This window comes from Myiozetetes cayanensis, unplaced genomic scaffold (assembly GCF_022539395.1).
Source record: "Myiozetetes cayanensis isolate MyiCay16 unplaced genomic scaffold, myiCay2020 scf10, whole genome shotgun sequence".
Classification (NCBI taxonomy): domain Eukaryota; kingdom Metazoa; phylum Chordata; class Aves; order Passeriformes; family Tyrannidae; genus Myiozetetes; species Myiozetetes cayanensis.
Window position 1 is genome coordinate 34,278,238 of NW_026086605.1, and position 26,300 is coordinate 34,304,537.

Genomic DNA, 26,300 nt, shown 5'->3' on the forward strand with positions numbered 1-26,300 from the left:
TTGCATCAGGTGCATCCCTCCCCCTCACTGCTCAGCCGGGCTCTTCCCTTACAGCTTCACTCCCTCGACAGCAACTGGAAATTAGTTGGGTGTTTTTTTTCCATTTTTTTTTTTCCGCTCTTCAGCCTTTTCCGGCACGTCCCAGTGCTCTGTAAATACCGGCTCAAGTGCAGCCGGGTGTGGGATGCTCGAGGTGGCACTCCAGGCAGCTGTATGGCCGCGATGTGCAGGTGGCCCAAGCGACGTGCCACGAGCTCCTCCTGTTTTTTAGGGTCTGGCTGGGGGCGAAGGTGGCACCTGGGCGGGAGGAAAGAGCCCATGATGATGGCTCTGGAAGGTTCCCAAAAGGCGAATATTCATTTTTGGGGTGAGGGTTTGCATGCAACACCCCGATTCCACAGCTGCTCCATCCCGTCGGGGTTCGCGCTGCCCCTGCGAAGGCGACGACCAGGCTCAGCCCTGGGAGCAAACCCGCGGCTGGAGCAGCTCGTGGAGCCTGGAGAGTCCCGGCGCCAAACCCACCGCCCCGGTTCCACCGGGCCGGCGGCGGCACAGGCTGTAATTACTGCCTGCCTGCCAGGGCTCCTTCGCCCCCACTGCCCTACCCCGACGAGCTGAGCAGCTGCCAGCAATTAAAAGTAGTTAGCAGTTCCCATGCTATTTTAACCATTTACAGGCAGCCACGGCAGCCCCTTCTTTAGTGGGAAAGAGTGGATCTTGCTGTTACCCAGCACTGCACAACCCTGCTTGCACAGACGGCGCTGCTCTAGTGTAGTGTGACTGCTGAATTTGGGGTTCTCTCCCCAAAAAGGGCCCGCTGAGTCCTTTTGTCCCCCTCCACTGAGCAAGGAGCCATGGTGGGGTTTAAACCCAGCCTGAGGAGGAGCTCGCCAGGTGGAAAACTGCACCCCCAACAAGGTTTACAAACCTGTGAGTTTGTTTACAATTCTTTGCAAGAGGGGAGATGTGTGGATCTCATGGAATCAGGAAATGGTTTGGGTTGGAAATGACCTTAAAGATCACTTAGATCTAATCCCCTGCCATAGGCAGGGACACCTTCCACCAGCCCAGGTTGCTCCAAGCCCCGTCCAACCTGGCCTTGGACACTTCCAGGGATCCAGGGGCAGCCACAGCTTCTATGGGCAACCTGTGCCAGGGCCTCCCCACCCTCACAGCAAAGAAATTCCTCCTAATATCTAACCTAAATCTCAGTTTAAAACCATTCCCCCTTGTCCTATTGCTGCCTACCCCAGTAAAAAGTCACTCCCCATCTTTTTTATAAGCCCCAAAAGACCACGTATCGAGGAGCAGTTGCAGGATACCTTCCTTAGTGTAGGGATTTTATTTTTAATTATTTGTGTGTGTGTGTGCATCTGTTATCTTTATGCTCCTTGGATTTTAATGCCCATTCTTGGGAGTTGGGGGAGGTATAAGAATACCTGAAGGGAGCTTACAGGAAAGATGGAGAGAGACTTTTTACAAGAGTATGGACAGGACAAAGGAGGAATGGCTTCACACGGACAGAGAGGAGGTTTGGATTAGATATTGGGAAGAAAATCTTCCCTGTGAGGGTGGTGAAGCCCAGGCCCAGGTTGCCCAGCATAGCTGTGGATGCCCCATCCGTGGAAATGAAGTTTAAGGCCAGGTTGGATGGGGCTGTGAGCTGGTCTAGTGGGAGGTGTTCCTGCTCGCGGCAGCGGAGCAGAACGAGATGGACTTTCAGGTCCCTTCCAGCCCAAAGCATTCCACGATAAGCGCCCATTCCGCCCCCCACGGCACTCCCATCGCAGCAGGACGCGCTGCTTCACTCGTGCGAAGTATTTTTTTGCAGGGGGAGGAGGACCCGACGCCGAGCGCGTTGCGGGGCTCCCCCTTGTGCCCGCTCGGCCCCACTGCACAGCGGGACCCGCCGCTCCGTGGGTTAACGCGGGTTCCCCACCCGCGCCCCGCAGCCGCTCTGCCGGCGCGGCTCCATCCCCGTATCCCGGGATGGGGCGTGCGGAGGTGCCGGGGGAGGGAGGGAGGGAGGGAGGCTGAGCCCGCTCGCAGCTCATCGCAGGGATGGATGGCCCCAGGCCCCGCCTCCCGGCCCCGCCCCCGACCCCGCCCCCCTTGCCGGGCAGCCCGGCAGTGGCGAGGCGGGCGGGCAGCGCTCCGCTCCCGTCCCGATCCCATCCCATCCCGATCCCAGTCCCGCCGCCATGCCGCCGCCCGCCCTCCGCATCACCCTCCTCCTTCTCCCGCTGCTGCTCCGCCGGGCGCTGGCCGCCGCAGGTAAGAGGGGCACGAGTTTGGGGGGGCTGCGGGGCAGGCTGTAGGGTGGGCAGCGTCCCCCCCCAAGAAAAGTTCGCTGCCGGTTGCGGTGCCCAGCCTTGTGACTCTGAGTTCGTATTTGTTTTGGTTTTGCTTTAAGATGAAGGTTGAGGGGTTGGCGGGGCGGGGAGGAGACTCGCCCTCCGCGCCGTTTTGGGGGAGATGCTCGCGGGGGATGCGGGCTGGCAGCGCCCTCCGCGCCGGGGGGATGCTCCGGGCCGGGGCGGATGGTGCTCCGGGTGGGTGGGTGCTGGCAACGCTCTCCGCTCCGGGGGGGATGCTCCGTGGGGATACGGCTGGCAACGCTCTCCGCTCCGGGGGGGATGCTCCGTGGGGATACGGGCTGGCAGCGCTCTCCGCTCCGGGGGGGATGCTCCGGGGGATGTGAGCTGCCAGCGCCGCTCCCTGCCCGCCTCGCCGTGCCGCTTCCTTGTGTTTCTCTCTCTCTGTGTATATATATATATATATATTTATTTATTTTTCTTGGCAAAAGCAAAACAAACCCAGCCCTGTTTTTGTAGTATCGCCGGCTGCGATTCCCCGGCGTGTCAAAGAAGTAATTATTCAGCTTGGATTTTTTTTTTTTTAAATATTTTTTTTTAAATAAATCTGCTTTTTCATAAGCCGAGCGATTGATGGCCGGGCAGCCAAGTGGTCTTTTCCTACGGCTCTTCAAAGTTTCCTGTGCGCAACGCAATCTTGTGATTGAGATGCACTTAAATCCAGCCCTTCCGTCAGTAATCCCTGCCACAGACAAGAAACAGAGGCACCTCTCTCCTGCTGCCCTCTCTCGTTAGGACTCCTGTGATCAAATTCAGCCTTTCAGCTGTGTTTCCCCCCGCCCCTACACCCACTCCACAACTCCCGAACATCCTCAGCATCTCGGGACTCTGTCCTTTGTCATCTTCCGGGCGGTGGCAAAGCAAAGGTGCCGGTGTTTATCCTCCGGGTGTAAAAAGACGTGCTCTCGAGTGTAGAGCTCAGAAGTGGCGCCCCATAAAGTTTGATGGCTTTTGGAGGTCGGAAGAGACCATATCCGTGATGGGCAGGGTCGTCCTCCCCGTGGGAATTCGGGATCTCTCGCTCCCCGCAGCTTCTGGCGAGGGTTTGAGGACGCGTCGCGGAGCACAGATTGGTCTTGTTAGGAGTTGAAAGCATCTCCTGACAAGCTGATTTTCTAGGAAAATGAACCAAGCCTTCTTTTCTGAAGCGTAATTAAGGTGACGAGGAATTTTAGGGAGGGAGTCTAATTAGATTAATATTTTTTCCGCCTCCGCCACACAAAGATCCAGTGTGTTTGGGCAAATGGGAAACAGGAACGGCACTATTGACTTGTTCAGTGGCCTGGACGTTCCTGCAGCGGCGTCTTCCAGCCGGGAGAAACTCTCCCTTGGTAGGAAGGGAGAGGTTTGAGGGCTGGCAACTGGTGTCCCGCTTGGCTGGGAGCGGTGCTGTGGTGGAGGGATGGGCAGCGAGGGGCCCGGAGGCTCGGCATGGCGTGGGATGCTGGGGATGGGTTTGGGAAGGCTGGATTAGCCAGGCTTGATTAGCCAGGCTGCTGTGGGGCAGGGTTTAGCTGTGACCAAGCGGGGGGGATGTCACTGGGTTGGTGGCGCAGGAGCCCCGTGCCTGGCTCTGTCCTCTTTTTTTTTGTGTGTGTGTGCACCAAGTTCATGCAGGGGTTGAAATAAAACTGGGCAGGAGGGAGGGAGGGAATGAATTAAAAAACAAAACAAAAACAAGTTAAACCTGACCCACCTGGCTCAGTTTGAGCCTGGGGAGCTCTCTCAAAGCACACTGGTAATCTGGCATATGTTTGCCTGCGTATAATAAAGTTTTTAGCTGTAGAGCTATAATTAGTGTTTCTCCAGGAGTGTTGTGTAGAGGTGGCATGTGATGATGCAGAGGAGGCAGCTGAGCCCCGGTGATCATCCACTCCCTTCCTCATCCTTGCCCGGTTTTAAGGAGGGAGGGAGAGCCATCACCCAGAACACAATTTTCTCTTTTAATAACAGAGAGTGTACGCATTGTTTGTGTTGGGTTTTGCAATGCAAGGGGAGAAGTGTTGTTTTGAGTGTGGGTTTGAATCCCAGAAGCAGCTGGTCCTCTCATCCGTCCCCTGCACTGCTGCTGGGGGAACCCCAGCTCCCAGCACATCCCCCCCATCCTGAGCCTGGGGCTTTACCTGCCAGGCTTCCTCCTGCTCCTCTGGATAGGAGAACAACTCTGTGTGAGGATTTGGAGCTTGCCTGAGGCGAGGGTCTTTCCCCAGGGGCTGCACGGAGGCTGCAGAAGGGTGGCTGAAACCCCGAGGGTGATGCTGGAGGGGGGCACTTTAGCTGACAAAGGGGTTTGCAGACAGTGTGGCACTGCCATCCTGGTGAAGGACTGTCCTTCCATCCTTCTGCTGTACCACCAGCGGGAACACAGCCGGGGAGGGAGGGATATCAGCATCAGTGTGAGCTGCGAGGACAGTGGTGGCGGGAGGCTGCCTGCCTCCGTCGGGAGCAGATGGCCGGGGCAGAGCTGCTCCAAGACCTGTTGCTCATCCAATCCTGCCCTTTGGAAGTGGAGAGCTTAAGGACAGTAGTGTGTGGAAGGATCTGCTCTGGTTTTGTTTATGTTTTGGGTTTTTTTTTAGTCTCCTTCTCCTTTAGCCCTCTCTCTCCTAGAAGTGGGTGCTCTCTGTGTATGATAGCAACAGGGTGAAATACTGAAACGACAACAACGAAAAAAGGAGAGAAATGGGAAAACACTACTTTAAAGAGGGCAGCATCTCTTGGAAGTGGTAGTTGGGGGGGTTGGGGAGAAATCCAGCTTGCCTTTTCTCTGTTTAGAAACCATGAGCATAAGGCTGCTAACCCTGTAAGGAGCTTGGAGAGTCCAGCTGTGTCCCTTATCTCCCTGCTCTGTAAGGCCCGTGGGTCCCTTTGGTGCTGTGCATGCTGGTTCCCTTTCCATCCCTGTCCTAGCTGTACAGGAATAATACATATATAAAAATACCTAAAAAACAGATCTGTGTTTTGGGTCAGTTAAGCGAGCCAAGATGCTGCAAGGAGCTTGGTTTTCCTTCCATTTCTAGCAGTGGCAGCACTTTTAAGTCCTCAGCCCCACGGCTCTCTCCCTCCCAGTGTGTTTGGGGCCACCAGATCATCCTGCCAGCCCCACGGCTTATCAGGAGAGTCCTGAGCTGGGCTTTGCTGGGCCAAGCCAGGCTGGCAGGCGGGTGCCAGGAAGGCGGCAGGAAGGCTGGGAGGTGAGGGTGGAAGGGGCTGTATGGAGTCTGTGAGGAGTTCATTACAGCAGATGTTGGTGCCATAAAGCCACAGGTTCCTGCTGTTTCCTATTCACTTATATCCTCCCGGCTTTAGCGATGCTAATGCGAGTGAAAACATTTGCTGGAGCAGGAGAGGAGGGGGGAGATAAATCATCAGCCCATCCCCTCTGCCCCCTCCTGCCATCCCACCCGTGTGTCTCACCGTGGGAAGGGGGGATTATCAGGGCTGTGGGGGATGCCTGAGCTGCTCACTGGCTGCCATTGGCCCCTCCGTGGCATTTTAAGGCCCACTGGCTCCAAGTTTGGTTTTCCATAACATGCAAAGCTGTAATTTGCTGTAATCAGTTGAACTGTGCAAGACACCCCTGCCCGTGAGTCACAGCACGGTGGCACCGAGCTGACACAACCCTGGCCCATGGGATGCCGGGGTCTGTGGGGGGACCTGTGTCTGGTGACATGGAGACTTGTTTCTCCTGCAGCTTCCATCCCTGGAAGTGCTCAGGGCCAGGCTGGATAGAGTCCTGGGCAGTCCAGTCTAGTGAGAGGGTGTCCCTGCCTGTGGCAAAGGGGTTGGAACTAGATGAACTTTAGGGTCCCTTCCAACCCAAAGCATTCTGTGATTCCTGCTGCTCATCCTGGGCTGAAGGGACCTTGGGGAATCCTTCCCTGGGTCTGCCAGAGCTCAGGACCTTAAAGAAACATTGTGTGAACTGTGTTGTTCCCCACAAAAAAAACCCAAACAAAAACCAGAGCCTTCACGGTGTCTCAGGATTGATGAACCGGTAGCTTTTGAGTGATGTGTCTCCTCACATTACGCTGGAGCACTGGAAAAAATCCTGTATGACCTGCACTAGGGCTGGGAATTACAGAGCTTTGGCTTGGGAGAGGCAGAAAGCCCCACAGAGCTGCTCTGAAGTCTGGCTTCACACCCACCCTCCCAGGGACCTCTCTTGGTGGGAACCTGGAGGCCCCTCGCTGGATGCAGCACCCTCCCTAACACTCCCTAAATCCTCCCTGTCCCTGCAGGCTTGGCTGACGCTTGGATTTTTACTGTGGAGGCAGCTCTGGAGTGTGGGTTTCCTTTTGGCTTCACGCTGGGGCTCCCTGCACGGAGAGTGATGTTGTTCTTGAGGGTCCCAGCTGGGCTTTGGGATAAATCAGCTTTGGTCCCACTGGGGAGCTAAGTGCTAAAACGGGGGAGGCTGGGGATTCAGAAGGCAAGCAAAGCATCCCAGAGGCTGCACGGAGCATTATTTTTGAAGCCTCCTGGTTTTTCGGAGGCCTGACTCACGGCACAGGAATGCGCTGGGCTGGCAGCCCCAGACCTGCTCCTCGGAGGGGAAGAGCTGCCGTCCCTCCTCCTCCTCCTCCTCCGGAGCCCATTCCTGTCCCAAACCGCTGGGCTGGGCTGGTAGCAGCCACATGTTTGCTGAGCTTGGATTTTTAGGGGATTTTTTTTTTTTTTTTAAATCCCTCTGCTATTTGCCTTTTTCTTTTTCTTTTTTTTTTTTTTCCCTTCTCTTTTCCATGGAGGGGCTCAAACCCCCATTTTTAAAATTTCTGCTGGGGTGGCTCAGCACCTCTGGATCTCATCGGCTGAACGGAGGCGAGGGAAAGGCAGAGCGAGCCCTGAGATCAAACACCAGCCAGGCTGGGAAAGGCTGGGCGAAGCCACGCTGGAAAACGAGGGAAGGGAAGGGAAGCAGGAATTATTTAGCACTGGGCTTGCTCCAGCGTGTCCTGCACTCTGCCTTTAATCTCCTGCGAGTCCCTCCCTGCTGCAGCCCAGCGTGGCCCTGCTCGGGTCTCCTCTGCTCCCTGCTGCCTTAGGTGGCTTCTCCCGCTTTTTGGGGGGTTGTTCCCGGTTTCAGTGGGCTCCCTGAGACCCACACAGACGTGTCATAGCTGGGTTAGGTTTTGGAGTGAGACCCCTGGGGCAGTGGGATCCCAAACTGGGGGTGCAGGCACTGGTGCCTGGTGTAACTGGGGGGGTGCTGAAGCTGTAAGCCTTGAACAGAACTCCTGATGGCCTGGGCTGCATCTTGGGGTGAGTCTGGTAGAGGGACCGTGTTGTTTGGCTCCCTGTGTCTTCTGCAGGTAGCCCAGTGTTTCTCTGTGGAGCCCACCATGGGGAAATTCAGCTGGGGAAGGGGAAAAAGCATGGAAGCAAAGCAATCCCCACGTCACCACGATGCTCGGTGACTTAGAGCTTGAGGGGGAAAAAGCGTGTTTGTCTTTGCTGTGAACTCTCCTTCCCATCTTTCCCTGGGCTTTGCCCAGCTCCTTCCCTTGCCTGCCTGCCTGGGGCACACATGGAGGCCTCTGTGTCTTCTCTCCTCCTGCTTCAGCCCCTCTTCACTGGGGACTGATGACCAAGCTCTTGCTCATTGAGGTGCTGGGAAATATTCCCTTTCCAGCTAATTCCTTGCTGACACGGCTCTTTGCTGAGGGAGGAGGAAATACCAGGTCCCAAGGCCAGGGCATGGCTGTGGAGCCACGTGGGGTATGAGCATGGGGATGGCAGTGGCACAGGAGTCTCAAAATTGGACTGTGACCATGACACAAAGTTTCCTCCTGGAGCTGGATTTTGTCCAGGTGAAATATGTTATCAGGAGCTGCATCCCATTACCTGCCAGACAGGGCTTGGTCTGGATGGAGGGGCTCCCATAGCCCCACAGGATTTAAAAATCAAATGGTTTTTTGAGCTGTTTTTCCCCTTTGGCTTTGCTTGTTGTTTCAGTTTAAGGCAGTGCTGGTGTGTTGTGTTGTTTGTTGTCTTTTCTTATACCCTGGGAGATGAAGAACATGAGTTGAGACACTTATTATTACTTAAGAGTAATAATATACCTGGAGAAAACTGAGCAGAGCTTTTCCCTCCTGGCATTTGGGGCCTGTAGTATCCCTTTCCTTGGGGGAGCGAGTCCCTTCAGGTGAGGAACAAGACCTGTACAGATTTGGGGAGAGTCTTTGTGGGGGTCTCCCTTTGCCCCACAATCTGTCTGCAGCAGTCCATAATATCTGTTATGTACACACACAGAGCACAGCTGCCCTCGCTTCTCTCCCCAGTTTATTCCCCTATCTTATGGGAATAAAGGAGGAGGAGGAAAAGGGCTTGTTTGCACCACAAGCCATCCCTTCCCAGCTGGAATACCCAGGGGTGTGAGCACGGGCTGCTACCCTAATTGGTACAACCCTGTCATGGAGCCAGACACAAAAGTCAGATCCCGGCATCTCTCGTGCTTCCGGGGGGTCCCGCCAGGGTGGTTTCCATAAAGACCCCATGAATAACCTTTGCTGCCCCCCAGCTCCCCTCCTTCACAAGCTTACGCCGAGTGCCAAAGCTGAGGGATTGTTTCCCTTTGAAAGAGCGTGGAAAATCCCATTTTGAGACATTTAATGCGTATTAGATCCATCTGCCTTCCTCTGGAGCGGGGCCACCGCAGGAGGAGAGGTGAGGACATCCCAGTGCAGATGGGTGGGCTTTGGGGCCCTGCAGGAGTATCCCCAGCTGGAGGATCCGTGCAGGTGGATAGCATGGGATGCTGGAAGGAGGTGTGGGGAATGAAAAAAAGCTTGCAAAGCTTCCATAGAGGTGGAGAAATGCTCTTGGTATTGTTGTCGCTGCGGGCGCAGGATTTCTTTTTGGATGCTTTTGGCTCGTTTTAGGGATGGGTTTCAGCACACCTTGATCTGTTGGACCAAATGGATGTTCAGGTGCAGCTAAAATGTGTGTGAGAGGGGTTTGAGTGCAGGATGGGGCACAGGGAATGCTCCTGTAAGGCACGAGGATGCTCCTCCCCGCTGGGCATCCCTCCCTGTTGGGAGTTGTGTGGAGACAGACGTGGTGGTTGTTAAAGGGTTGGGAGTTGAGGGCACAGCTGAGATGAGAACAAGGTTTTCTCCACCCAGACTTTGTCCTGCTGTTACTTTGTGAGCCTTCCCTTTTGTGGACCGACTCTCATCCCTGGGGGCTGCCACTGGAGTGGAAGTGACCCCTGATTGCCCCCTTCTCGCCACGCTCCCTCCTCTGTCAGCAGCATTTAAAGCCCTCTGCAGGTCCTTTTCCAGGACTTAAACAAGGAGCAGCACCTTTGGGTGGGCTCCTGGGGCGGTGACAGGGAGGGATGAGACGTGTCAAACCATACCCAGGCTTCCCGGCCGGGTGGCTTGCGGAGGCGGGAGGCTATTAAAGGGTTGTGCTGCATTGTATAGCGTGGGAGTTTTCCTTAGGCAGGAGGTTGGAGAGCCCAGAAACTCCTCAGGACAGATTTAAATGGGAGAAGGGACACGCCTGGGATGCAATATTGCCATCAGCAAGTGTCCTCAATGCTTTCTAGGCTGTGAGGTTTGGGGCACACATGGGCACATCCACCCAGCAGTGGCTGAAGGCACCAGGGTGGTCCTCAGTGGAAGACCTTGCTTCACTGACCCTCCAGTTTTCCAGTGGACTCCCATGATATCTGGGAAATTGGAATACTTCCTTCAGATGATGGTGACTGCTAGATGGAGGACTGAGAGCAACTGGAATGGAGGACAGTCCCAAGGTGACGTTTGGTCAAAGGTTGGACTCGATGACCCCGGAGGTCTTTTCCAACCTTAATGATTCTGTGATTCTGTAACAGGGTTTTATGGAGATGGGATGAACAGAAGTTCCTTCCACTGGGTTGATGCCTCCCTGCCATCGCTGTGGGGTCTGGCCTCCCCTCTCATGGTCTGTGAGCAGGGGCTGATCTCCCTCCGTGGAGACCTCGCCGTCCTACGCCATCACCCGGCTGCATTATTGGCTCCATCTGCTTGGGTTGGCTTGAAGAACAGAAGGAGGGTGTTTTCCAGCAGCCAGAAAGTGGTTGCTATTTAAAACAAGTGGAAAAAAAAAAAAAATAATGTGGTCTGCTGCTTGCTTTTCATCCGTGGAGCCGAGCAAGCGTCCCCACCCTCACCTGGAGGGGCATCTCTGAAGGCTTCGCAGGGCCCTGCAAGTGAAGGTAGTAATTAGTGCTGGTCATGAGGGTGGATCTGCAGGGTGGCCATGCTGTCTGCTGTGGGCTGGCCTGCGGCCATCACTGCCCAGGTGTGGGATCCAGCAGCCTCCCTCCACCCCTGTTTATCCCAAACAGGCTGGGAGTGCAATCTTTGCCTCCCCACTGCCGCAGCTCCTTTTGCAGTTGCTGGATGTTGCTATGGTGTTCCTGCACCGGAATATTGTTTTTGAAGGTTTTTCTTTCCGACTTTGACAGATGTGAAATGTAGAGACAGGCTTAAAATGAAAGCATGGCTCCTCGAGTCCAATTACACAGCAATTAAAAGTAATCAGCGGTCTGGGTCGCTGCGCTAGAGACGAGGTTCATTGAAGGGTTTTCTCTTCCAGCTTATCTTGGAGAAGCTTAAATGTCTGTCTCTTCTGCTGTCTGGGACCTGACTGGGGGACATTTTTGTAGAGCGGGTCAAGTATTGGTGGAAGTCTGAATTAGGTTGGAATTAAACTGTTCCCAGTGCTCCCAGCTCCTCGCTGGAGCTGGGATGTCCCTACACAGCTCCCTACTCAGGGTCTTAGCTCTGAGTTGCATCGGTCTGCGTTCAGGGGACAAGGATTTGGTGACATGATATCACAGCTGGGTGCATGCCCAACTCTGTCACCATTGCCAGGGCCGCTTTGGGCTGGAAAGAAGAAGAGGTGGCATTTTGGGCTCTCCCGCCGTGTCCGTCTGCACGTGTCCACCAGGTCTGCGGCTGAACGCTCGTCCTCCCCTGGTCTTTAGGAGGAGATGCTGACTCAGTTGTGGAAGCAGGTTTTCCTGCAGGATGTCTGATTCCCCTTGTGCATCATTTTGGCCGCTTTTTCTGCAGTCAGAGCCTTGCAAATGCCTCTTTCCGTGCTCCGGCGTCGGCACTAAAGGGATTTGTTTCGGGAGAGGGGATTTGGCTGTGGAGCTGAGCAGCACGGAGCTGCTCGGGTGACCGGGATCCTGAGTGTGAGGAAGTGTGGGGTGTGGGCTGCCAAGGGCTATAAAAACTGACTTTCTTCCCTTTTTCAGTCCCCTTTTTTTTTTTTTTTTCCATGTGTGTCTGTGCTAAATCATTTGCTACTGGTGAACGACTAGTTTTGGATTTCAGCACTTAGAGCCTACTGGTTAATCCCTATCCTGGGTTATGAGTCCTTCAGCTACCCTGACATATATATATATATATAATATATATAGAATGTATATGTGTGTATATATATAAAACAGGGCATTGAGGCACATACTTCAGACTCCCAAAATTTATACACCAAGATAAAAACGTTGGCTGTGCCCAAAGCTGGAAAAGCGAGATCCAAAAGCTGGGAAGAGGGCTGGGTTCTGTTTGGGCTGAACAATGACTAACCAGAGCTGAGTTTTTAAAACAAATGCTTGGGATAAACTGGTTATGCAAACTGGGGCGAATTGGGCAGGTTCCTTTGTAGTTTGTAGCAAAACCCCGGGAGTCTGGGGCGTGTTGGGGCTGGTCCTGCCAGGGATGGAAAAACCCACACGCCGGCTTTGCAGATGGGGTCGCATCCTATGAGGAAGGATCCCAAGGGATAAGGAGTAGGGAAGCCACAGGTTACTGCAGGGCCTCATATGTCCAGCTAAAACCTTGAGTAACACCGATCCTAAACACAGAACAGGTCAAAAATAGATTTTTGGGGTTTTTTTAAAGTGTGGTTTTTAATACCTGCTGAGGGGAATTCATGCTGTGCTTGGCTCCAAGAAGCTGTCAGGCTTACTGCTCCTGTGCTGCTGAAAGTACATAAATTCAGAGGATTTGGGTGTATTGTTTTTGCCCCGGGGTTGGTGGACGTGGCTGGGAGGGTGGTGTGGGGCACACAGGCACTCCAGCAATGCTCGGTATGCCTTGGGAAGGCAGTCGGGGCTCACAGACCACAAGGCTTCTGCTTTCCATCACAGCCAGGGCGCTGTTTTGGCCAGGGGCATCCGTCCATCCATCCATCCATCCATCCATCTAATCCACAGCCCTCCCAGGTTCCACAAGGCTTCCTCTCCAGTGCAGTGCTTTGAGGACACTGGGAGAAAGAAGCGGGTCTGGGTGCCCTTGTGAATTTTTAACCTCCCCCAGCGGCGCAGGCTGGGGGAAGGTGAGGCCTCGCTTTCCACGAAGGCAAAGTAATGCTCCATAAAAATCCCTCTTACTGCTTCCTGCTGGATTGGTCTGTGCTGAACAAAAACCAGCTTAGGCTGCCGTAGTCGTTTTGAGGGGGGAAAAGCCTGGCTGCTGGATGAAGCAGAAAATGAGATGAAAACTGCCTAACAGGAAAATAAAAGATGATTTTTGCACACGGGGAGGGGAAAAGAGGAGGAGAAGTTGCTGCTTAACCCTGAACACATCCTCTGTCCACTGGCACTGCTGCACCCGCTTGCCATCCCTGCATCCCAAAGGCATGCTGCTGTTCCTGTCTTTTGCAGAGGGGTGAGGTTGGATGGGGGAGAAAAAGCTTCCCTTGTAGAGCAGGCTCTTGTGCACCCACTTGCTGCCCCCCTCCCTCTCTGTCTCCGCATCCCAGTGACACGCTGGCTCTGCTTCCATCAGTATTTATGGACTGGCTATAAGAGGACGCAGCAGATCCAGCCGGGATGTTAATGACCCCTGCATGGAACAGCAAAGCCCACTTAGCAGTCTCGGCCGAGGGGTTTTACTGCAGCCCCTCCCGCTCCGCCTGTGCCCGTCTCCTTCCCTCGGAGAGGGATGGGAAGCGCTGCCGGCACCGTCCCTCGCTTAAAGAGGAAAGGGCCTTGGTCTGTGTGCCACGGGGAGGCGGGGGAAGGAGAGCGTGTGTGAGTCTGTGGAAAGTTTGGTGGGGGGAGGAATGCAAACCATATGTTCCTGCAAGGGTCGAGTTGCAGAGCTAAAACCAGCAGGGAAGCCAAGGGAGCCGGAATCCTGCAGTTTGGCGGCGCTTTGCGTCGTGGTAGGTGTGGGGTGGGGTGTCCAACGTGGCCTAGCAAAGGATGATTTCGCCAAGTAAACCCACCCTAAGAGGTGATTTGGGTCCCTCTCCTGTGCATTTAGGGCTGAGGTCCAGGGCTGTTTCCAAGCCTTGGGGTTCCCATAAACAAACAACAAGGATGCTGGGAAGAAGCTCCTCTGGGTTGTCCTGAGTTCATGGTGTTTGCAAGCCTGACAGGAAGACATTTTTGCCAGGGAGGGAGTGTCTGCAGGCTGCTGGAAAAGCAAGGGTGCTGTGCCCTGCACCGTGGCTGTCCTTGCAGTCTCCTTCCAGCTACAGAGAGGCAAGTCAGAGGAAAAGGTCCATTTTCCCTTCTCAGAGTGGAAAATGTTCTGTGCAGGCAGCCTGGAGAGCTGTGCAGACATCGGACCCGAGCGATGTGACCTGGGTGAAAGTGCTCTTGGAAAAGAAATCCGGAGACAGGAAGGAGCGCCGAGGTCTCCCAGCAAACTTTTTTAGCCGGGAGACATCTTTTGTTTCCGAAACTAAAGGCACAGGGAGACAGTATGTGCTTCCCCGACCGGCTCCACAGAGCTGTTTGCAACCTGTCAGCTTGGTAACCATCTGCTCTCAGCCCATGGGGACCGAGCTCTATGTGGGACACGGGAGGGGGGAGGCACTGCTGTGACCCCTGGGAGCAACCCCCCTCCTCCAAAGGGATGGTGGGACACAGCATCACCCTTGTCCCCCACACCAAGAGGAGCTCTTGTGCCTAAGACAGCAAAAATCCCCACAGATTTATCTTTTGCTTGCCTGGCTTCTGTGGTTGTTTTGTTTTTTTTTTCAGTTGTTGTTTGTTTGTTTGGGGAAGGGGGGGGGATTTCTTTTTTTAGCTTGATTTCCTATAAAAATCCAGACTTTTTTTTTTTTTCCCTTTCCTGCCGTGCTGTTTGTGTGTCTGCATCCCTCCCCCTCTGACTCAGAAGATGTCTCGTAATTAAGCGCCCGCCTGATTAGGAAATTAGCAATAAAGTTTTTATCTAGGCAAGCTGATCGGCCAGTGAGAGGGATCTATTAATATCCCAGTAAAAAAAAAAAAAAAAAAAAAAAAAAAAACAAGAACCCAAAACATCAACAGCATAACACTTTCCACCTACTATTGGGGAACACAAACGCCACGTGGGTGGGAGTATTTGGAGCAGCAGATCTATAGGAAAACAGGTTTTGCTTGGCTGCTCGAGGGACCACAGCGTACGAGCTGGCATGTGGGGGTGCCTGGAGACACACGATGGACTGAGGAAAAAGTTGGTAAAACCTTAGGCAAGGTGAGGGAAGAGCTGAAGGCTGCTGCCAGGGCATGGCAAAAGGCATTTTTTTGGCAGGAGACCTTTATTCGAAGGAAATGAGCCTTTGCTGATGATGTTTGAGGCGGATGGAAGCAGGAGAAGAGCATCCCATGCCCTGGTCAGTGGGGGGAGATGGGCAAGGAAGGGTGGGCTTCCTTGTAGCCTAGATACAGGCTTTGGAAGGAATCCTATGGCATGGTGGATGTGATGTAGTTACTTGGTACTCATTTTGCCACTGTGTGTATAGAAAAAAGGGAGTTAAAAAGGCATTTATGTCAATCACAGGGCCTAAAGTTTGCATGAGTCTGGGTTATCTTAGACCTCTGAGTCAGAAGAATTGTGGAGCTTTGACTTTTCATGGTTTTGTGGGGGCGACAGTCTCTGACCTCTCTGAAAAGGGAACATCAAGGGGAAAGATGAGGGATGAGAAAGAGCATCTTCCACTGACATAGTTCCAGCTGCTTCTGCAGGTCCTGAGGATCTCCCCAGGGTTTGATCTGGCTGCTATTTGTCCCTAGGGAAGTGCCACAATAAGCCTCGGCCTTGCTTCACTGGCTCATCCCAACGAAGCTGCCCAGGAGATGCTTTAATCCAGGAGAAGCTGAGCCTGGGGAAGGGCTCCAGTCAGTTGGGTGGGGAAATGAGTCCTTGTCCTATTGCAGAATTCCCTGGGGTTTAAACCACGTTTTTTGCAGACATAGGCTCTTAATGAAGTGCAGGAGAAGGCTTGGAAAACCATGAAGAGGTTCTCAAGAAGCTGGTGAAAATGAGAAACTGGAGCTGGGAAAGCAAAAGTGTGTTTTTTGTTCCAGCACCAGGATGTTTATTCCAGATAATGCAGAGAGATGGCATCCCTTTTAATTTAAAAAAAAAAAAAAAAAAAGGAAAAACAACCTCTATTTTGAGGCTGCTGAGAAAGTGACTGCCCCTTGTGATGTTTCACAGCTGAGATCATTTCTGGCTGAGTGAATCCGCTCTGGAGGTTTTAGGCTCGATCTGTATGGGTGAGCTCAGAATCTGAATTTATATGAGGCAGTGGTGGGGTAAATTTCAATAATTCTGGGCCAAAAAATAAAATAAAGCTGCGAAGATGCATCAGTGAAGAAAAGACTGTCATGATTTGTTTGGGGTGAATCGTGATCTGGAGCTGCTCTGCTTTGAGGGAAACAAGAAGCGAGCGTTTGCCGAGAGAACGTGAGCAAAAGCTGGAAGGAATTGCTCTTCTTTTCAGAAATAGGTAATAGACATCGTTTTTGGAGTAATTAAATTTCACGAGTGCTAATTCAGGATGAAATTTAGTCTGTTCGCTGTATTGCAGGCTTTGGGAGAAGATATTAAGTCCGAGGCAAAGCAGGCTGCCTGTGGGAGTGACTGAGGCTCGGAGCAGGGCTTTAATTTCGGCGCTGTATCAGTGTAATAGTGTTGTTTATAAGCTTCTCTTGCCACATGAAAGCAACATTGCATTATCCTGGTTGGCCCTAAAAGCAGGGAAGCAGCCAGAAGAGGCCTGATTACAGAGCAGCAGCTCTTTCTTCCCATCACTACAAAAGAATAGACAATAGAAACCGGGATCCAGTTTTAGCTCCAGTAATGCAATGCCCTCCTTCTGGTGGTCATGTCACATGCTGCCTGAGTAATTCCCATCCTTGTTTTGCCTGGAAAACCAGCCTCTGAGGGAGGGAGGAGGGAAGGAGAGAGGGAGGAAGCAATGGCTTTGGCTGGGTGATGCCAGGATCGGGCACCCCTGTCTGCAGCGCTGAGCTGCAGGTTTGGGGAAGGTGGTGGCATCCAAAATCTGTAGGGATGGCGGTGCTGTGGAGCTGGTGGGCTGATGTTTGAGGGGTCACCATCCCTAGGAATGGGAAGCAGTTGGGCTGGAGCCTGGGGTTTGCTTGGAAATCTGAGCCTGGGGCACTGGAACTTGAAAAAGCAGCTGTGTGGTTGCTACTTGCTCGTGCCACGCGCTTCCCATCCACGCGTGGGGGGTGCTAAGGCATGGAAAACATGGGTTTTTGGTGGGTTTTTTTAGGTCAAGAATAGTTAACTTGACCTTTCCCAGGTGGCTTGGAAACAGGACAGGACTTTGTTTCCAGCTTGCTTTGTGTTGCTTGGCTTCCCCAGCTTGGGTGATCCTTATGGGATTCAGGAGGCGAATGGAGAGCAGGTGATTGCTGAGGGGAAGGGGAACCCCTCTGAGGTTGTGTTTTCAACTCCATCACTGCACGAGGTGTGGAGAAAATTCCAGTGGAGTTACTTCTTAAAAAGTAGCTGCAGGTCACAGCTGGCTTACTTTGTGCTTTGGCATTCCCAGAGAAGCCAGATGGGAAACCAGTGCAGAGAGAAACCTGCACAGAAACCTCGCAGCTCTTTGTGCCCGGGACAAAGGGTTGGTTTGGAGTTACAGGGAAGAAAAGGAGCTGTGTTGGGGGAAGGGGGGGAAAGGTGTTGTAAGATGGGCATTGGGACTGGGACACATAGCAGGGGAAGCAAATGGGTCCAGAATGAGCAAATACCTTGTTGAGGATGACTGAGGATGCTGGCCCCAGGGGAAATCTTTCACCAGCCTGAGGATGGTACAGATGCTGATTTTCCTACTTCTCTGCAGCCTTAAACAAGCAAAAGACAAACTCTCCCTGGCCACTATGGTGGCAGGAGGTGGGTGCCCTCCTGCTTAGCCCTCTGGAGAGTGTGCCGGGGATGTGGCCGAGCCCCGGAGCTGCTGCCACCCCCTCAGCCTTTGGCCTCGGTGGTTTTGTAACCTCATTTCCCCCTGCTCGCTCAGTTTGCAGTGAGGAACACCTTTTATCCACCTTTTAGACGCTGAAGACTTACGGTTCAGCCTGAATATGTTATCAGAGCAGTGTCTGATAAGTTTTCTGCCTCAAGCCCTGGGGACGTGCCTGTTCAGGGTCGCTGCAATAGATTTTTCCCCCTCTTTCCCGGCTGCCTAAGAATAGAGTGATTTTTTTACTTACTCCTTAACTGAACATTATTACTTGAATCAGTGGAAAGAAAAATGCAGGGCCCAGCCAGTGTTGTGATGCCTCTCCCCGCTTTCAGAAAGCCATAAAGGGTTGGCAGGACGTGCTGTTAGGAAAGAATAAATCCCTGATTATTTGGATGAGCTTGGACTGTGTGAGGAAGGTGACAGGGGCAAGGGGGAAGGGTTTGGCTTGGGTGGGTGGTGGAGCTGGTGGCTTGATGCTGGACGTGGAGGTGACTGAGGGTGGTGGTGGTGGTGGAGAGGCATTTTCTGGGGATGGTGTAAAGGGGAGCAGCAGAGGCACCAGGAGGTTGTGGTTTGCGAGAGGAAGGTGATTTAGGGGTCCCTGCTGGGGTTTGGAAGACGGGAGGAGGTACCACATGGAGTGGGATGCTGAGCATCCATGGAAGTAGCCTCGTGTGCATTAATCAGAGGGCTGCCTGCAGCTCCCCTTTCAAGCTGTAATAGCCAGAGCCGGCAGAGTCAATCCCTGTCTATTTAAAGCACTTCAATAAATAAAGATACTAAATAAAATCACAGTGGCCCTGCACTTTCTCCATGCTTCTAGGATTTCTCTTTCCCCTCTCCACAGTGCCTTCCGGATGCATCCAGAGGCAAAGAAAGGGAAGGGATGGGGAGGGTCAGGAGTCTGAATTTGGGTGAGTGACCTACACCTCACACCAGTGGTCTGGAGCCAACTTGGGCATCTGCAGGGTGATGGCAGAGAGGGGGCCTGGATGTGCTGGACCCTTTCATCACCCCAAATGATGACAGTAGAAGGGGGACGCATTTTCTTAGGGATATTTTATTACAGGCAGTTTCCCTGGCACAGCAGAAGCTCTTGATGGTGTTGCTGTTTTGTGTGGCAGGGAGGTGACAAGTGGGAAGCTGTCTTTGCAAGCCCTCTGTAATGCTAATGGAAGCTGCAGGTTGGGTTTTTGTTGTTGGTTTGTTTTGTTGGGGTTTTTTTGGTTTGTTTTTGGTTTTTTTTCCCCTTGCCAAAGACTAACCAGGGAACACTTGTTGGAGGATAAAATTAAAAAGCCCGTGGTGGTTTATTTTGAGGGCAGTGTGTTTGCTTTCACATCATGCTGGAGGGAATCGCTCTGCTACTGTCAGCAAATAAATAAAATAAGAGCTTTGTTTTAAATTAGACTTTCTTCTGGTAGCTAATTAGGCGAGCTGATACCTGCAGTTGCATTACCTAGGCACCGGCTGTACCCAGCATATTTGAGGCATATGGCTGCTGTCGGCAGCTTCTAAACTTCATTAGCCCCTTATTATGATTTTTATTTTTTTTATATAAATATCCCTTTAATTGGATGCGAATTCCTTGGGCACCAACAGGAGTCCTTCTTGGGTGGATGCCCATGAAATCCCTGGCAGGGCTGGAGCTGGGGGTTGCAGACACTGGCTGGGACTCGCTGCCTGTGGACGCCGTGTGCCTCTGGCACGATGTGAGTCCGAATTCACCGTGGGTGCTGGTGCGATGCTTTCCAGCCACCGAGGCGAAAAGTTCTGGGTGCCTAGTTGTGAAAATAACCACTCGAAGCTGGTTTTGGGTGTTAAGAGCATCCAGCCCTCGTGCCGGGAGGGAGCGCCAGGCTGGAGCCGTGGCTCCCATCCCACCTGGCAGCAGGCGGGAGGAGAGCCAGCAGCGCCTCCTCTCCTTCTCCTCGCTGGTGCTGGGTGGCTGGAAGTTCCTGTCGGTCCTGTTGGTGATGGAGATCAGCCCCGCGCAGCTCCTGAAACAGTCTGAGCAGAGCCCACCACCCTCCTCGCCAGGGAGGAAGGCTCTGGGCATCCCGCCCTCCTCTCCCTCCTACCGGAGAGACTGCAAGGGTCCACGGACCGAGCCCTGAAAGGCCTTGGGCTGTTTTGGGAATGGCTGTTTTGGGAATGGCTCACAGCTCTCATCCTGCGTCTTTTTGGGCGGGACGGTGGCTCTCGGGGCTGTCGCCTCGTGTCCCCCCCGGCTCCAGCCTCGGGCATTCCCAGCCGCGCTCCCGCACCCAGGGCTTGACTTTATGGGGAAATGAAGCAGAGTAATCATCCCCGGGGATAATTACCCGGCCCTTGCGCAAGGCGGGGGTGCTTCCGACCCCTCCGGCCGCCCCGGGAGCCGGGGCTGGGCACCGAGCCCTGCGCACCCCTCGGGGGTCCCTCCATCCCCCCGCCCCTCCCCAGCTCCTGCTCTCTGTCTGCAGGGGCCAGGGGAAGGGGATTCTTCCTCCCCCTTCTCCTCCTCCTGGAGCTGCTGCAGGGGCTGCCCCCATCCCGCATTCCTCCTCGGGAGGAGATAAGGATCCAGTCTGGCGCCGGGGTTTCAATGCGCTCCCTGATTATCGGCAGGCGCCGGGCAGAGCCCCGGGCAGCGATAAGTGGGGAAGGGGAGCAGGGAGGGGGCTGCCCGCTGCTCAGCACCCCTCCCCCGCCCCGCCTGGCTCTGAACTGCGCTTGGGGAATCCTCAGTCCCACTTAAAAGCCTATTTTTTTTTAATTTCAATTTCCTTTCTTTAATTTTTTTTTTTAATTTTCTTTTTCTTTTCCTGTGCACCCGGGGCTTCTGTGGCTTCACTGCTGCCCAGCTGGGCTTGTGTGGGCATGAAGGGGGATGAGGGAGAAGATGTCCCAAGCTCAGAAGTCTGGTTCATAGAATCACAGAAAGGTTTGGGTTGGAAGGATCCTGTCCCTCCAGGCCCTTGTTCCGAGTCCCTCTCCAGCTCTCTCGGAGCCCCTTTAGGTACTGAAAGGGGCTCTGAGGTCTCCCTGGAGCCTTCTCTTCTCCAGGCTGAACAATCCCAGCTCTCCCAGCCTGTCTCCATAGGGGAGGTGCTCTGGCCCTTGGAGCATCTCCGTGGCCTCACTCCAGCAGGTCCACGTCCCTTCTTATGCTGGAGGCCCCAGAGCTGGACTCAGCAGTGCAGGTTGGAAAAGCCATCAAAGATCACGGAGTCCAACCATTTGGGCCCAGAGATGCCACCACCAAGCACACAGTGGTGCATTCCTCCCCTGGAAGATGGGATGTGTATGTCCAACATCATGTGCCGTGGTGCAGCAGGCACAGTGTTCCATGGGATGCTGCCACAGTGGACAATTCCCCTTCCCGATGTTGCATTGCACATCTGGGCCTTCCATACCCCCCTCCCCAGCCCCTTGGAGTCCCCCACTCAGCAAAGGTCCCTTCTGAGTTTTAGGAGCACAGGGCAGGGTCTTTATCACGGGACAAAAGCTCTTATCATGTTTGTGTCAGGGCTGTGGCATCTCTGTAGGCAATTAAACCCCATGTGTCTCCTCTCTGCCAAGGAATCTGGAGGCAAAGGAAGAGGCTTATCTTCCTGCTGGTGGCTGGAATGCTCTTGCAGCCCAGAGGCATTTTCTCTGCTGTGCTAATGCTGAGAACTGGGGATAAAAAAAACACTTCAACCAGTGAGTTTTGCCCTCTGTTTTCACTATGAAGCTTATAAATAACAGTGCAGCATCCTGTGGAGCAGTGGTGGGGTTTGATTTTTTTTTTTCCCTCCTTAACTTTTTTTCCTCCTCTAAGTGTAACTCTGGGCTGATATCCCAGGAATGTGATCTCTCCCGCTCATAAAAGACCAGCTTCTGGCCTCCTCCTTCCTTCCCAGGCTTTAAGAGCCAGGCCTTGGGGATGAGTTGGTGGGATCTTGCATCCACTGGGATGCTCCAAAACATATGGGGCCTCTGTTTCCCGGTGTGATCTCTCTGAAGCTTCCTGCATTAATATTTGATGCTCTTCCTTGGGGTGAACATTAACAAGAAATGACCACCACCAAAAAAGGTGCTTTTCGTTTTTAGTGGAGGGGAGAGAGAGAAAGAAGGGGGTGGGGGGTGGGGAGAAGTTGAAATGCAATCGTTTTTTATGGCTTTCCGGAATGGCTTGGATGTGGGCTGGACAGCAGCGGGTCAGGAGCAGAAGGAGCAGATAGCCCCATGATCATCTGCCTTACTTGCATCTTTCCCTTTCAGGTCGTAAATATAAAACCACTACTTGAAAAACAAAAAGCTCGTTAAGCTGTCAGCGGGCTCCCTCTTGGAAGGTCGTAAATGTGTCTCTTAGCAGTGGCTTTTGTTCCTGTCATGACTGGGGCTTAGGCACCGGGATCCTCTGTGGGGCCGGAGGGAGGTCACTGCCCGTGGGGACACCAGTAGCTCTGGGGGGGCTCTGACCCCGTTAACGAGGGGAGTAACATCCCACTGTAACAAATTTGAGGCTCCCCATCCATTCTGGATCTGTGCCTTGACCTTCCATGTGGACCTGAGGGTATGATGGTGCTCCAGTGGAGCACAAACCCTGCACGGAGTCAGGGTCATCTCTGCTGGCCAGGGCTGGCAGAGTGTGGGCTTCTCCTACAGAGCTTCTGGAAGGGTGATCAAAGACAACAGAATATTTGAAATCTGTTTCAATCTTGTGGGAGCACAGTGGAACATCTCTGCCAAGCATTCTCCGAGCACTGTTGGGTGGTGGAGTCCCCATCCCTGGGGGTGTCCGAGGAATGTCTGGACATGGCACGCAGTGCTCTGGGGCTGGGTGACAAGGTGGGGTTGGACTCGGTGGTCTGGGAGATCTTTTCCGACCTGATGGTTCTCTGATGGTGTTTATGGTTGTGCAGGCAGTGACAAGCCTCGGTGGCTGTCCTGTGTCGGGGCCGGGAGCCACGGGCAAGGGCACAGACTCTGCCTCTGCGTCGCCTCGTTGATTTCATCACAAACAGCTCGGCTCAGCTCCTTGCAAGCTCACTGAGGTGGGTGTTAGACATGAGCCAGATAGCCCAGCAAACAGCAGAGGAGGAGGAGGTGGTGGTGAAGAACATCCCGTTGCCTTCTCCTGGGAGGTGCTCTACAGCCAGGAGCGTTGGTTGGTCTTGTTGGTCAGTTGGGTGGTTGACCTAAACTCAGGTTGGTTTGGGATGTCGTCTTGTGCTGGTGGGGTTTTTCCACTGTCTCTGGATAGACAAAACAACTTTGGAGGTCCTTTGCATGTGCTGGTTCAGAGGTTGAGTGTGGAGTCGGAGAGGGAGATCTGAAGCTGGCACTGTCCTGACCCATGGGCAACAGGCAGTGGGGTGCAGAAGCAACCCATCCTGGTGTGGAAAGAGTATCCACATTTTATGGACTGTGTTTCCTCCAGAAAGATATTTTCCATGCTGAGAAGAAGGAACACCCATCCCTGGGATCTGTTTGTCATTTAGGGCCCCGATATTTTCCCCTTGGTTACACCGTGTGCTGAAAAAGCAGCCGCTCCTGCATTAACATCTAATTAGCAGCAACCAAAAAAACCCGTGCCTGAAACAGGAGGAGAAAGGAAAAAAAGGGCGAGAAATTAAAGATGCAAAAGACCTGTTAGATCATCTGGCCCTTCCTCTGGGATTGTTCCGGTGGTGTTTTGTCCAGTCTTGCTCAAAAGTCTCCAGGGCCATTACTGCTTCCCTCGGAGGCCCATTTCATTGTGTATTGAGAGAAACCTTCATAAATGTAAAAGCTTTATACAATTGAGGTAAAAGAAACAGATTGAGTCATTGTATTGTTCTTTGTAATCAGCTTTGCTTTTCATTAATTTCCTCCCCAAAGCCTTATTTAGGCTGGGAGTTTTAAAGAAAAAGCACGTGCGAGTGGATGGTGGGAACAGGCTGCCTGGCTCCGGTGGGTTCCTGTGCATCACCCTCCTCGTCCCAACAGCCTGCACGTGTTCAGACACCTTCAGGAGCCGCTCTGCCTGCTAGCTGGGCCAAATTTAGCTGTGGTGTCACACACTGGGGACGTGGTCGGTGCTCTCACCGCCTCCTGCAAATGGGGTCCGACTCGTCTGGGCAGCTGCTTGCTGCTGGAGCCGCCTAATTTTTAGCTGTTTTTAAAGGAATAGCACAAAAAAAGCCTACAGGTGGGCATCAAGTGGGGTAAAGGTGACCGAAAACGATGGAACAAAATTAGACTGGGCTTTTGCAGGCCCTTGCTGAGGGTTTGGGAACTGTGCCCCTTGCTGCAGGGTGTGCAGTGACAGGGAACGGGGCACGAGCATCCGGCGTTTCTGTCCCTGACACAGCAGATGCTTTTTGCTAGTGGCGTGTTCTGGGTGAGGCTTCTCTAATTAGGCCTCTATATCCTCCCCTGTCCCAGCGTTTTTGCTATTTTAACCTTGCCAGCCTGGTGGATCATTTTTTCCTTTAATGTGCCTTGGTCGTTTCCCTTTCCCAACACTCTCCTTGCTCCTCTGGTATTTTAGTGGAAGGTGCCCCCCGTGGCAGCGGGGCAGGAATGAGATGATCTTTAGGGTCGCTTCCAAACGAAACCCTCCTGTGATTCTGTGATTGCTTTCTTTCCCCCTCCCCGTTTTCCTCTCTGACATCCCCATTCTCATCCCCTGTTGCCTCCCTTTCACTCCCCGAGTCCCCTGCATCTTGTCCAAGCTCTCCAGGGCGAGGTGCTCCACGTTCAGGCAGGCTGCCAGCATGGCTGCAGCACACCCCAAAAGAGCTGCCCTTGGCCTGCCTGCTCTTGTGGGACACCCGAGCCTCGAGCAGTATCGTCCTTGGCCCTCAGCAGCCCTCCAGGCTGCTGCCCACAAGCCCACGATGAGAAATAAATGAGCAGCGGGTGCCAGATGCTGTGCAGGCAGCTGCTGCTCCCTCTGCAGCGTGGTCCAGCGCCACAGCGCCGTTAATCCTCCCCTCTGGAATACCCGAGGTGCTAATCCTGGGCTCTGCCAGAGCAGATGGGAACGACATCCCTCCCTGCGTAGGAAATGCTGAGGAGATGTGGTTTGGGGAGAACTTTTGGGTACATCTGGTGAGCTGGGGGGATCCTGTCCTGTGCCAGGAGTGGCTGGAGTGCTCCAAGGGGCTGAGGGAGGCTGTTTGGCCAGGAGTTTGGTGCTTTGCCCCGGCACAGCCGATGGAACAGTGGAGGATCAGTGGAATTGCTCTGCGTGTTTGAGTGTGGTTGGTGCATTTCCTGGCTGTAAATGCAGCTGGGGGTGCATGGAGGTGACAGAAGTGACTCTTGCTGTGGTCCAGACCGGTCCTGAGCATGGCTGCTCTTCCATGACAACTGCCCCTGGTATCCAACAGCTCTGTGGGGTCGCTTGCATCCCTCTTTTCTGCCCCCGTTGGCTTTGGGTGGGTGGAGAGGGAAGGTGTGGGTTGGCAGCTTGGGCTGGGCCACGGGGGAATTCCCCAGTGCCAGAGTCTGGGTGGTGATCCTGCCAAGCCAGCTTTCCTTGCTCACAGCCATCCTGGATCCTGCCCAAACATCAGGCCCTGCAGCCTCCCCAGGCTTCCCAGGACTCTGCTCGGGGCCTCGTGCCGGGCAGCTCTTCCACCAGGGCTTCTGGGGCAGGAAGAGCAGCAGGTGAGAAGGAGAAAGAAGAAAATACCTCCAGCCCCTGTGAATGCTGGGCGGGACCCGCTCTCTCTTGCAGAGAAGGATGTGTGCCCTGGTGCCAGCTGATCCCTGCCTTCATCCTGCCATGCTCAGAGCCCTGGACCAGGGTGTCTTTCTCTGCTCAGGGGTGTCCTGAGATGCTCAGGGTATCTTGCACTGTGTGGGTCGTCCTGTAATGCTCAGAGCCCTGCTCAGGGGGTTCCTGTGATGCTTAGGGGGTGTCCTGCAATGTTCAGAGCTCTTTTTGGGGATGTCCTGCAATGTTCAGAGCCTTTTTGGGGGTGTCCTGTGATGCTCAGAGGGTGTCCTGCAATGCTCAGAGCCCTTTTTGGGGGTGTCCTGTGATGCTCAGAGGTTGTCCTGCAATGCTCAGAGCCCTTTTTGGGGGTGTCCTGCGGTGCTCAGAGCCCTGTACCAGGGTGGCTTGCACTGCTCAGGGCATCCTTTCACCCAGCCCAGCTGGGGAGCCAAGGAGTGCCCCCCCTGGGGAGGGTTTTTGGGGACCTCCACCGGTGTGGAGCTGCAGGTCCCCGGAGCTGTGCCGGCGGCCGGGCTCGTGGCATGGCCGGGGCCAGATGTTTCCCAGATGTTACTCACTTCCTGTCTGGCTCCTCCGCGTTCAGCTTTTTATGTACTTGTTTGTTTTGGACTACAAACAAAATAAAAGGGGTTTTTATAACCCTGTTCCCGCGGGGCGGCGAGTTCAGGATATAATCCGAGGTCTATTCACTATTGTCTCGATCCCCCTCCTTGCCCTCGGTGTCGTCCCCGGGCACGCTCAGGCTCACACGCTGCTTTTGTTAAGATGCCTTTTTTCCCACATGACGTCTTCTCTCAGCGGACCATTTTTTTCCTTATGACCTCTTCCAGCTCTCAGGGGAGCTCTGGGAATATCCCAGGCCAGTTTGGCATGGAGGCCTGAGGAGGAAATGGAGTGTTTCTCGGTGCTGACCTGTTCCTTGCTGCCGGCTGTATTGTTTGGGGGGTTCTCCTGTGTATCTGAGGATGGGGGAAACTCACTGCACTGGTGACATCCAGCATCCCCGTGGATTG

General features: G+C 53.7%; 1 protein-coding gene across 10 annotated transcripts in view; it reads left to right on the forward strand.

Moving 5' to 3' along the window:
- Nucleotides 1-26,300, forward strand: part of UNC5B (unc-5 netrin receptor B) — an 87,410-nt gene that overhangs the window by 31,568 nt on the left and 29,542 nt on the right. Inside the window, exon 1 of one of the 10 annotated variants that reach the window (XM_050305617.1) lies at nucleotides 2,131-2,274. The exons of the other annotated variants lie outside the window; for them this stretch is intronic. Within the exon in view, the coding sequence (XP_050161574.1) occupies nucleotides 2,202-2,274 (73 nt within the window). The 5' untranslated portion in view covers nucleotides 2,131-2,201. Of the gene's footprint in view, nucleotides 1-2,130; nucleotides 2,275-26,300 lie in introns of those variants that run through there. 10 annotated transcript variants of the gene reach the window in all.